Source organism: Anolis sagrei, chromosome 5, assembly GCF_037176765.1.
Source record: "Anolis sagrei isolate rAnoSag1 chromosome 5, rAnoSag1.mat, whole genome shotgun sequence".
In the NCBI taxonomy this organism is placed as follows: domain Eukaryota; kingdom Metazoa; phylum Chordata; class Lepidosauria; order Squamata; family Dactyloidae; genus Anolis; species Anolis sagrei.
In genome coordinates, this window is record NC_090025.1 from 84,414,267 (window position 1) to 84,426,312 (window position 12,046).

At 41.0% G+C, this 12,046-nt stretch overlaps 1 protein-coding gene across 2 annotated transcripts in view; it reads right to left on the reverse strand.

Annotated features, from left to right (window-relative positions):
• Positions 1-12,046, reverse strand: part of LHFPL3 (LHFPL tetraspan subfamily member 3) — a 292,593-nt gene that overhangs the window by 121,550 nt on the left and 158,997 nt on the right. For both annotated transcript variants that reach the window (XM_060778345.2, XM_060778343.2), the window contains exon 2: positions 1,198-1,434. In XM_060778345.2, the coding sequence (XP_060634328.2) occupies positions 1,198-1,434 (237 nt within the window). The remainder of the gene's footprint in view (positions 1-1,197; positions 1,435-12,046) is intronic.

A 12,046-nucleotide genomic window follows, 5' to 3' on the forward strand; every position in this document is an offset into this window, starting at 1 on the left:
ATTATTGAAGGTATTGATATATTGATGTATTCTAAGAAAACCAATAAAATGTTTGGGGGAAAAAACAAAGCTGAGTTTATAATACAGTAAAGTGGTGTTACATTAAGTTGTTTCTCTTTTTTGTCTTTATTTGGGTGTATTTCAATAGTAATATCAAATCAATACAGAGTTTATGATATGGTTTATTTCTTTTGCTGGTCTATGACCGAAATAAATTATTTGATTTGATTTGGATATGGTATAGTACAGGACATAGGATTAGATAGGCCTATTTTTAATAATCTCAAGCAACCATGAACTACATTTATCTGGCATCTAACTGCTGGTTAACTGAGAGTCTACTGTACTGAGAAAACCAGTTGTCATGATACGATTTCAAAATAGACTCAGATGTATGGAGACCTCAGGATCAAATGCAATAAAATAACTTCTGATATTTATAGTCTGGAGCACAGCTTCAGCTCTTGTCATTCTTGAAAGCTTTGTAGGGAAATTTAGAGCCTTTGTGAAAAGAGAGCATTCTACAAGTGCTTAATAACTCATATACAACGATGCTACAAGCAAGGAAACAAAACACTAAATATTAACAACTGGCTTCCTGAGCATTGCAATGGCAGCTGATGCCCCCATTATTTGGTTAAGCCCCTGACAGAATGATTAATATATATTATTTTAGCAGTGAATGATGAAGAGAAACAACACGTAAAAGAACAGCAGCATTGATACATAAATGACCAAAGACTTGGATACATCTTAAATTACAAGCAAACTGCTCCACTATATTTTGATTTAAATGACAACTTATGCCAAAGCAGTAAAACTGGAAAATGTGTAGTCAATACAGTAATAAGACTCTGTATCACTTTGAGTAACTTATTGATGGCTGTGCTGTAAAATGGGTCTAATACTGCTAAGCTGTGAATAGATAGGGTTTTTTTTTTTTGAGAAAAGGTGTTTTTGTCCTTTGCATAAAAATAAAAGAGAAAAATGTTCAAGACATTATGTCTGGGGGATGCAAACACTATATTTGAAAGTGGCTTCTGAATATATTATGGCACCTCATGTATAATGTCCCATACTTCAAATACTCACCTCTTTATCTTCTGTCACACAGCAAAGTTGAGGTTGAGGAAAAAAACTGAAATAAGTGAGGGCTTTCATTATTTCTGAATAATATGGTCTCTCAAAGCAGCCTACCTTTGTTTTCCAGTTTGAGTTCTTCCGCTAGTAAGCTGTCTTGTCTATTGCCAAGTACAAATGCCAGGAATGAGAGGATGAGGGCATCCAGGACTCCAATAATGGCCAGAATATACGCCCAGCGGATCGAACAAGCGCCCAGTGTGTACTTGTCTGTCTTGTCACCACACATCCGTTTCACCTCTTTGGCATCCCAGCCATCAGGATAAATCATACAGCCAAGGACAAGGCAGGCAGCTGGGAAGGAAAAAACAGAAAGAGAAAAAAAGAAGGCAATAAAAATGTGTATTTGCTACGTCTTCATTGTATTTCACAACTACACACTTATGAATTTGTTCAGTCTCACAATCTTTCTCATGCTTTGTTCTCAAAATGTTCAACTTTGTGACTCAGGGACTTCATAAGCAGATCATTTCAAAATACTTTGTCAGCTCCAATCCTGTCAATTACAACAAAGCACCCCAATGACTCTTTTGTCTGCTTTTCATCATTTCTGAACCTGTTCCACGAATGCGCTTGCAAGCCAAATGGGGAAACTAGTACTCCCACTGACAGCACAGAGCAAATGGGAATACTCTAAATTAAAAGTCTGTCAAACTTCTCAATGGAAACTCACAGGCAGAGCGAAGGCCTTGGGTTTTTACCCACATTAAACACCAATGAAACAAGATGTTGAACCAGGATGAAAAAAGTGATTTACACACAGGATGAAATATACAGTCCACATCCACTCCTGGACACAGCATATTATTTGATAACACAGAAATGCTGGACCACTCTCACAACCACCATGTCAGGCTACACAGAGATGCCATTGAAATCCTCAAGCATGTGGACAATTTCAACAGAAAGGAAGAAACCATGTAAATGAACAAAATCTGGTTACCAGTATTAAAAAACTCAAAAATTACAACAGCACAACAACAGAGCGTAAACAATCAGGCACATCAAATCACCCCCAACAAAAGATTCCCCCCAGGCACTTCCAAGCCATTAAATGCTAATCAAGGTGGTCAATTGAAACATTCACACCTAGCTGCAGCAGACAAGAGTCCTTTGTCCCACCCTGGTCATTTCACAGATATATAAACCCATTTTCCTACTTCCAACAGACCTCACTACCTCTGAGGATGCTTGCCATAGATGCAGGCGAAACGTCAGGAGAAAATGCCTCTAGAACATGGCCATATAGCCCGGAAAAACCTACAACAACCCACTCCTAGTTTGTTGAATCTTGATTAAGGTTCTCAATGAAATGAAGGATTTGTATATGTAGCCCAACAACGTATCATGTATAAGTTGTATAGCACTTTGTAGGAGCCCCTGGTGGCGCAGTGGATTAAAGCCCTGTGCAGGAAGGACTGAAGACCGACAGGTCACAGGTTCGAATCCGGGGAGAGGCGGATGAGCTCCCTCTACCAGCTCCAGCTCCTCATGCGGGGTCATGAGAGAAGCCTCCCACAAGGATGATAAAACAACAAAACATCCTGGCGTCCCCTGGGCAACGTCCTTGCAGACGGCCAATTCTCTCACACCAGGAGTGACTTGCAGTTTCTCAGGTCGCTCCTGACACGACCAAAATAGCACTTTGTTAATTTCTTCTCTGCTGCCTCTTCCCTTTGCAAAAGAGAGACAGAGAGCTCCGTCAACCTTAGGTTATAAGGCAGAATGTGCATAACATTTTGGAAATACTTTCTACCTCAGCCCCAGCCTTCTGCAATCTTCTAATCAACTTTTCTGGTTATTATATGCTGCTCACATATCTAGTGGTAGTAGTCGACCTTGGTAGTAATTTCATTTGGTTTGATTGGAAGAATACATAAATGACAGAGCTCCTAAAAAGATTAAATATGAATAAAATATAGTCAGGAAAATGCAGCTTTTTTTCCTTCAGCTATTTAATTATAAGCCCTGAACAACATGGGAATGAGAATTAGGAAAGAGAATGAAATGGAAACCACACCAAAAGAAACACAAACAGCTACTTTCCTCACTTAAGCAATGCAAAACTATTTACACCATATTTTTATACAATCCTAGTGATGATATAATGAATTTTAAATATAATATTGGAGAAAGAAGAATGGTTTCAGTGCAATGACTATTTTGGTAAATTACGTAATCAAAGTTTTCACCTGACGTATTTGAAGCACTGGTTACTCCAAATTAGAGTACACCCAATCCATCAACAGCATTCAGGTGCTGATTTAACATTCCACAATTGATAACTTATAGTCCAACTGGGGCTTCCAACAGGATTCCAGCAACAGATTTGATGAAACCCAATACTGGTCTAGCCTCGCAATTCCAGCCCTCAAACTCCTGTTGTTCACTTTGGCCTTTTATCCACAAGATCCCTGACTAGATCTGGTGCTTGGGCCTCAAGGTGATCACTATACTGTACCGGTGACTTGTTGATGAGTTTTTTTTTCATATCAGGAGTGGTATGAGAAACTGCAAGTTGGTTCTGGTGTGAGATAACTGGCTGTCTGCAAAGACGTTGCCCAGGGGTTGCCTGGATGTTTTACCATCCTGTGGAAGGCTTCTCTCATGTCCCCATATGAGAAGCTGGAGCTGACAGATGGGAGCTCACTCCACTCCCTGGATTCGAACTGCCGACCTTTCAGTCAGCAGTCCTAGTGGCACAAGCAGTCCTAGTGGCACAAGCAGTCCTAGTGGCACAAGGGTTTAACCCATTGTGCCACTAGGGGCTCCTGTTGATCAGTGAGTTCAATGTGGTAAATAGGATCAATTCCTTGAATTCTGTCTACATCCCCAGCTCCCAAAAATCTATCTCAGTGGTTCTCAACCTGGTGTCCCCAGATGTTTTTGGCCTACAACTCCCAGAAATCCCTGCCTGTTTACCAGCTGTTGGGATTTCTGGGAGTTGAAGGCCAAAACATCTGGGGACCCACAGGTTGAGAACCACTGATCTATCCAGTTTCTTCCTAATTGGCCTTGACTCTGTTGCTGCTTGACCTAAGCAACTCCTTGCCAGACCAATGTTTACCCCCACCCCCCACCCCCATACCTGTATCATCATAGTCCTTCCTTCATAGGATTATGAAAACTCTGACTGGTTTGCCAAGCCCCTCAATTCACAGATGCATTTTCAAATACATTTTTGGTAACATAATATTTATTAATTAAAATATAATTCTTATCTTCAGTCCACAAAATGATGGCCGCAAAGTCAACCTGTGCATACCTGCCTTGAATGGTCAGACTTTTCCATCCCTCTCAAAGATTCAGGAAATTTTGTCTGTGCAACAAAGTCTACTTTTGTCTTCACCTACCATTCCTTTACACACCCAATGCCCTCATGGGTTAGTACCAAAAGCAATGCACTCAAAGGCATAAAAGATCACCACTCATCCAGTATCCTTTCCTTCAACAAATATGTGTTCTCCCATTTCTCCAAATGCCCTGTGTCCATTTTAACATTAAAAAACCATGGTGGAATATCAGGGAAAGCAGCAAGAGTGGCAGCAGACATAAATAAATGGATCTCCTCACAAACTTCTTTGTATGCCAGAAAAGCAAATGCAAATTTAGTCCTTTACACAACTGTAATGGTAATGAAGTACTATTTATTCACCCATCTGTAAAGGATGCTTATAAATGTTTTATTGGGATTGGATGGGGAATTTGAACAGATTCTTGAAGTAGGAGATGATTCTAGCATTCGAGATGGATGCATGAGCTCTCGTGAAGATTGGGAGGAGGAAGAAAGGGAGTCGTTGCTGAGGAATCCAGGAGAACAGGTTTTGAAGGAGAACACTTGATGATTATATTAAACTTGTGGATGCGCAGCTCCATTGCTTTATATATTTATTTTCCCCACATGCATACTGCTTTGAGATTTTCCCATTTCTCTCTCTGTCCTGCGGTCATTTATTTCCCCCCTCTGTTGATATTTACAATTTATATGAGCTTTTCAATGGATGGGTCAGATCAAAAATTGATGTGAAGGGCAACAGCCAAAATCCACATCAATGCTACTTTGCTGATACATTATCAAACTGCCACTGGGCATTGTAGCCACTGAATTCAACTGCTACATCTGCTCTTATCACCAGTGCGGAGAATATACTATCAATTTTCTCTGGCAGGTGGAGGTATTTGTTAAGCCGTGCTATGGTAAATATGAGGGTTGGAACTTCAATAGTGGCAACACTGCTATAAAGACGCCACGTAATGAAGCCAAAAAATGTCACGTATACCACACAATAGTTAAACACCAACCTTACCTATGAGCAAAAAAACTTGCCCTGAGTAGCCTGTGGGCTGAGAAAGGCAGTACATCAATATAGTAAATAAATAAATATGTCACGCGCATGCGGAGTGACACGAAGAACTGAGCCTCGTACTATATCATTTGACGGAAATGCAGAAATGGCTATGATACGATGCTACTCGTACCCTCATCCAGATAGACACAGCAGCCAGGCACTCGTCCAGCACCCGAGAGGCCTCCTTGGAATTGGGTGGAAATGAGTAGTAGAGTTGTGTGTCATCTGCAAAGAGGTGGCACCCAACTCCAAAACTCCGGATGACCTCTCCCAGCGGTTTCATGTAGATGTTAAAAAGCATGGGAGACAGAATGGAGCCTTGCGGGACCCCACAGGTCAAGGGCCAGGGGTCCGAGCAGGCGTCTCCCAGATTCACCAACTGGGATCGACCCTCCAGGAAGGATCGGAGCCACGACAGAACCGTGCCCCCGAGACCCATCCCAGAGAGACGACCCAGAAGGATACCATGATCGATGGTATCGAAAGCCACTGAGATGTCCAAGAGAACCAGCAGAGTCACACTCCCCCTGTCCAGCTCTCTACGGAGGTCATCCACCAAGGCCACCAAGGCTGTCTCGGTGCCATGACCAGGCCTGAAACCAGACTGTGACTGATCTAGGTAGTTGATGTCATCCAAAAAGCCCTGGAGCTGGGAGGCGACCACCCGCTCCAGCACCTTACCCAAAAAAGGGAGGTCTGTAATTGTTCAGCACCAAGGAGTCAAGGGAGGCCTTTTTGAGGAGTGGGTGGACCACAGCCTGCTTCAAATTAGATGGAAAAATCCCCTGCTCCAACGATGCATTAATGATCAACACAAACGAATCAACTAAACCCTCCCTGGCCGATTTAATTAGCCAAGATGGGCAAGGGTCTAGAGGCGAAGTGGTCACCCTCACAGCTCCAAGGACTTCTTCCACGGTCTCAGGAAGAACAAGCCTAAAAGAATCCCATGAAATTGGACAAGCAGATGCCTCAATCACCTCATCTGGAACTGTGATGAAGTTGGAGTCGAGCTCGAGATGTATCTGAGCAACTTTGCCTGCAAAATGGTGTGCGAACTCGCAACACCGAGTTGTTGGGTCGTCGAAGGTCTCCTCCACCACAGGTGGATGAAGCAGTTCCCCGACAACCCGAAACAGCTCCAATGATCTATTTGCTGCAGACGCTATACGGGTGGTCGTGAAAGATTCCCTGGCCACCTAAATAGCCACGGAGTATGCCTTAAGAGAGGCTTTAGCCCGAGCTTGGTCAGATTCGTCCCAGGATTTCCTCCAAATGCGCTCTAGCCCCCTTCTCGTGTGCTTAATCACAGCCAGCTCCCCAGTGAACCAGGGAGGCGGCTTGTCACGACGCAACGAGATGGGGCGTTCGGGAGAGATCGTATCTATCACCCTGGAATCTCCCTATTGTAGAGATCCACCAGGGCATCGACAGAATCGCCAGGCTCCATGGCAGGAAGAACCCCAAGATTCCTCAGGAATCCATCCGGATCCATCAGACTCCTGGGGCGGACCATCTTAATCTGTCCTCCACCCCTGCGAAGGTTGAGGGTCGCAGAAAGTCTAAAACTGATCAGATAAAGTTCCAACCCTTATATAAGTTTGCCGATGGTCTTGTCATTGCTTGACAAATGTTCCTCAAAGTGCTGACTTGGGTGGTCAGAGAACTTATTTGGAAGTCAGCTGCCAAAGCAAATTTATCAAGTAAAGTAAGATTGGATATCTGAGACTTCAGCTCTGGGGATGGAGGATGCCAAGTTCCCCACATAGTCATGACACTGACACGAAGAGAAATGTCCTCATGTTTCTTTTATAAACTGGTCTGATAGAACAGGTATCTAAATGATATTAGTTTCCCCAAAGTGCTAACATTTTAATGCTTTTTACCAGAATAGAATCATAGAATAATAGAGTTAGAAGAGACCACATGGGCCAACTAGTCCAACCCCCTATCATGCAAGAAAAGCACAATCAGATGAATAAAAAAACCCTGATGATGACTGAAGCAGCAGTATCTTATTCATTATTACTTTCTGCAAACTCTTTTTTAGCCATGGCTTGGAATGTTCAAACGCAGCTTCAAGGTCCTACAACCATATCAACATATATCAACAAACATTTAATGATGTTTGAAGTTTTGCGATCAGGAAATTAAGAGAAAAGAGGCAGTGCGCTGCTGATGAGATCTTAACCACATTTTCATTTCAGAACTCAAGTCTTGGAATATCTGAACCAGAAATTAAACTGGGGCCCCTTCCGCACAGTTGTATAAAATCCACATTGAACTGGTTTATATGGCAGTGTGGACTCAGATAACTCAATTCAAAGCAGATATTGTAGATTATATGGCTGTGTGGAAGGGCCCAGGGACAGTTTTAAGTAGGCACTGGTACTACATTAAAATGTATTAAGTGGTTAGAGTGCAGATCATGAACCTCTGTTCCCACAGATTGTGTTGGATTGTGACTCCTCTCAGCCCCAGCAAATATGTCCAGTGGTCAGGTTGATAGGAATCATAAATCAATAGCATCAGGAGAGCAACAGCTTCTTTACCTTGCACTGGAAATTATATGTTTTTAAAAGATTTAATTTAAAATCATAAAAGGGACATGAGTTGGGAGGAAGATTTGAAAACAGAGAAGGAGAAAGAAATGGAGATACAGTGTAGATTGCGTAACCATTATCCAAAATGTTTGGGACCAGCAGTGATTTGGATTTTGTTTTTGTTTTTTTAGTTGAATATCTGTGTTTGCATATATGTCTATAATGAGATATCTTGGAGATGGGACCCAAATCTAAATTCAACATTCATTTATGTTTCATATATACCTTAAATGCATAACCTGAAGGCCATCTATATATATATAAATGCTCTGTGCATAATGAGTACCTTAAAAACAAAAGAACCAATGAACGAAATCACACCAAATTTGGCAACAAAACGTCTCACAACACAAGGAGTGACCATCACTCAAAAATTATGATTTTGTCATTTGGGAGTTGTAGTTTCTGGGATTTATAGTTCACCTACAATCAAAGAGCATTCTGAACTCCATCAACGATGGAATTGAACCAAACTTGGCACACAGAACTCCCATGACCAACAGAAAATACTGGAAGGGTTTGGTGGGCATTGACCTTGAGTTTGGGAGTTGTAGTTCACCTACATCCAGAGAGCACTGTGGACCCAAACAATGATGGATCTGGACCAAACTTGGCACAAGCACTCAATACGCTCAAATATGAACACAGATGGAGTTTGGGAGAAAATAGACCTTGACATTTGGGAGTTGTAGTCACTGGGATTCACAGTTCACCTACAATCAAAGAGCATTCTGAACCCCATGAATGACAGAATCGAGGCAAACTTCCCACACTGAACCCCCATGACCAACAGAAAATACTTAAGGCCATCCAATCCAACTCCCTTCATCAGGGCAAGAAAATGTCATCAAAGTCCTCCTGACAAAGAGCCATCCAGCCATAGCTATAGATAGATATGATTCACACACAGATCATAGATTTGAAAGGGACCCCTAAAGAAGGACGATTATATGTTGCATGTTCCAGAGTAGGCAAAGCAGACAATCTCCATATCAACACTGACAAAGAAACAGCAAGAAATACTGTTTACCCACAAGCAGAAAGACATTACAAATATTAGAAACCAACACTTCCTCATTACTTTATTTTCCAGATCACCAGACTAGGCCACAGCAACGTGTGGCAGGGGACAGCTAGTTTTAGATAATATTTTAAATAATTTTGCACATGAAACATCTTTTTTACATGGTACCATCTGAATTATTTCTACCTCCCACAATGACAATTTTGGATTTCAGGTGATTTCAGATTTCCAGATAAGGGATCCTCAACCTCCCTGATAAAGGGACAAGACCCTTCGTTCAAAAAAGGAATATTCTTTATCATGATTAAGACAATAAATCTCTGGAAATAGAAACTCCATTGCTAGAAAGCAGTCAAAGCAAGAGAGGATAAATATTAGAAAATCATAAGGACATTAAAGACTTAAAATAGGAGCTTGCAAACATAGCAGCAGATGGGGAAATGTGTAAACAAACAGATGCAAACTATTAAACTAGTCCATCCTCCTCCATTCCAAAACTCATGAATTTCCTTTTATGAAATCATAAGGGATTACTATGAAGACAGTCAAACTTTGAAAATATAGGGTCATTATCTGTGATAAATTAAATTAGGATTCAGCACTGGCTTGTTTAGGGCTGAGTGATGTTAAAATGTTAAATGTAATAGGAATATTTTCAGCAGCCGACTGCATTGCTCATGCATATCCATTGCAACCTTTTCCTCTCCCTTTCCCTGAGGAGAAATGCTACATACGTTGAACTGTTATGTGTTATTATTATGTTGCAAATCCGTATGAGAATAGTTGCTTGGTGACAGAATCTCAATAGAGGGAAACCTTATGCCTGTTCATCTGCAGAACTAACCTGAAGGCAAATATGTGACACGCATACAGGTCTTGCCAACAGAAGTCATTGTGTGCCCACCAGCTTCCCAGACTTTCACATGGTGAGCATGAAGGTCAGTAAGACGCTTTGTAATCCCTTTTAGCATAATGAATAGTGAGTTCCAGTGACTGGTAACCTTGAAAACCAGTTTCTAAATTACAGGCATACCTCAATTAACAAAGCCTCTGGCAAAGAAGCTCATTTTTATTGTCTTTTTATGCCCTTTCAAACCCTCTCTGTGCTTTAACCTTTGTCTAACTGAAAGTATTTTAGCATACGAATAGAGAGGATAATAATAAATAATAATAAACTTTATTTAATACTCCGCCACCATCTCCCCAACGGGGACCTGGGGCGGCTTACATGAGGCCAAGCCCAACAGCAAATTACAAAAAATAAAACCAAAACACAACAACAACACAGCAAAATACATAAAACATATATAGTAAGCAATATAAAATGCAAAACAAAATCATTCACAATCACAGTGACATTGAGCGGGCCGCATGTTCAGGATAAAATACTAAAAACTAAAAACTCAAGATGAGATAGGAATGGAGCAGATTATTTGTGAGGGAGAAGCTCATAAGGGATGGGGTCATAAAAATATGCCTTCATACAAGCGGGGGGAATTGTATTCTGAGAACAAAACGTTCCCAGGATGTTGAAGGAGGGCTTGAGAAACTCAGACACCTGTGTACATGCAGTAAACAATCCATTAAGATGTTTACTTAATGCCTAATTTGAGTCCCGTCACATCCCATAATAGCCACCTGCATAGAGATGTAAAATTTCTGGAAATTTCAGGAAAAAATGAATTTTTCAGAAAATTGAAAAACACAATATTATGAACTTCTATAGATGAAAAGTAACACTGTTACTTTATGAACATAAAATGAATTATATATTACTCAGTTTGCCATAACATTGGGCTGTTTGATATATTAAAATATTCATAACATAATTACAAATTGAATTTCTTTTATTTTTGTTCTTACTGTAAATGGAGCTACCAAGTTTCTGAGCTCTAAGGAATGCCTGAACTATAACCTCTTTGGTTTGTTCGTGTGAAGAACAGTCTATTAAGACTTTAGCTGGGAAATAAATGGATTCTGCTCTAACAGAAGTTGCTGTAATTGTGCTCGACGTCTTAGAAGATGGAAGATATGGAACAGGTACCTCCAGAATGCTTTTCCTGAATATGTGTTAGAAGCAAAACCGAGAAAAGGAGAAACAGATAGGTATGCCTCATCAACTAGCCCACTTGCAGGCATATTTTTAAAAAAACATTGCATTTTGGAAAAATATTTCTGGGGTCCCTAGAAGATTCACATATTTTTGTTCACTTAGGCATGGCTTTACTGACTTAGTTGTTTCTTACAATACACATATTGTTAGTTCTGGGCAAAACGTTCTCTGAAACATATTGATGTGTCCTTCTTTTATATGGTATAGCAACTAATACCTATTCTTATATCTGATACCAATTTTTCTGTTAAAAGAGTAATGCACAGGAATACACCCACTTTGTTAACTGAGGTATATCCATACAGTGAGATTTGTCTACCAAATACAGCAACAAGTGGAAGCTTCCAGGTATGCCGCAATGGAAGGGGCCTATATGCATGTCCTATAGCACCGGGACTGTGGTGCAGCTGGCTGTCAGCTGCATTAAGATCACTCTGACCAAAAGGTCACGAGTTGGAGTGTGCCCGGGTTGGAGTGTGTTTCCAACCAATTGTGTAGCCTGTTGTCAACCTTTGCAACTCGAAAGACAGTTGCATCTGTCAAGTAGGAAAATTAGGTACCACCTGAAAGTGTGGGGAGGCTAAATTAACTGATTTATGAGGCCATAAAGAAGACTCCAGCAAAGCATTCCAGCGGGTAAGCATGTGGGGAATGCGGAAGTGCTTCATCAGTGTCGCAGATGGACGATGAAAGCGACAGCTCCCCTGGCAGCCAGAAAAAGTTAAATAGCCTCTGTGTATGTCTGTATATGTTTGTATGTCAAAAATTGGCATTGAATGTTTGCCATATATGTGTACACTGTAATCCGCCCTGAGTC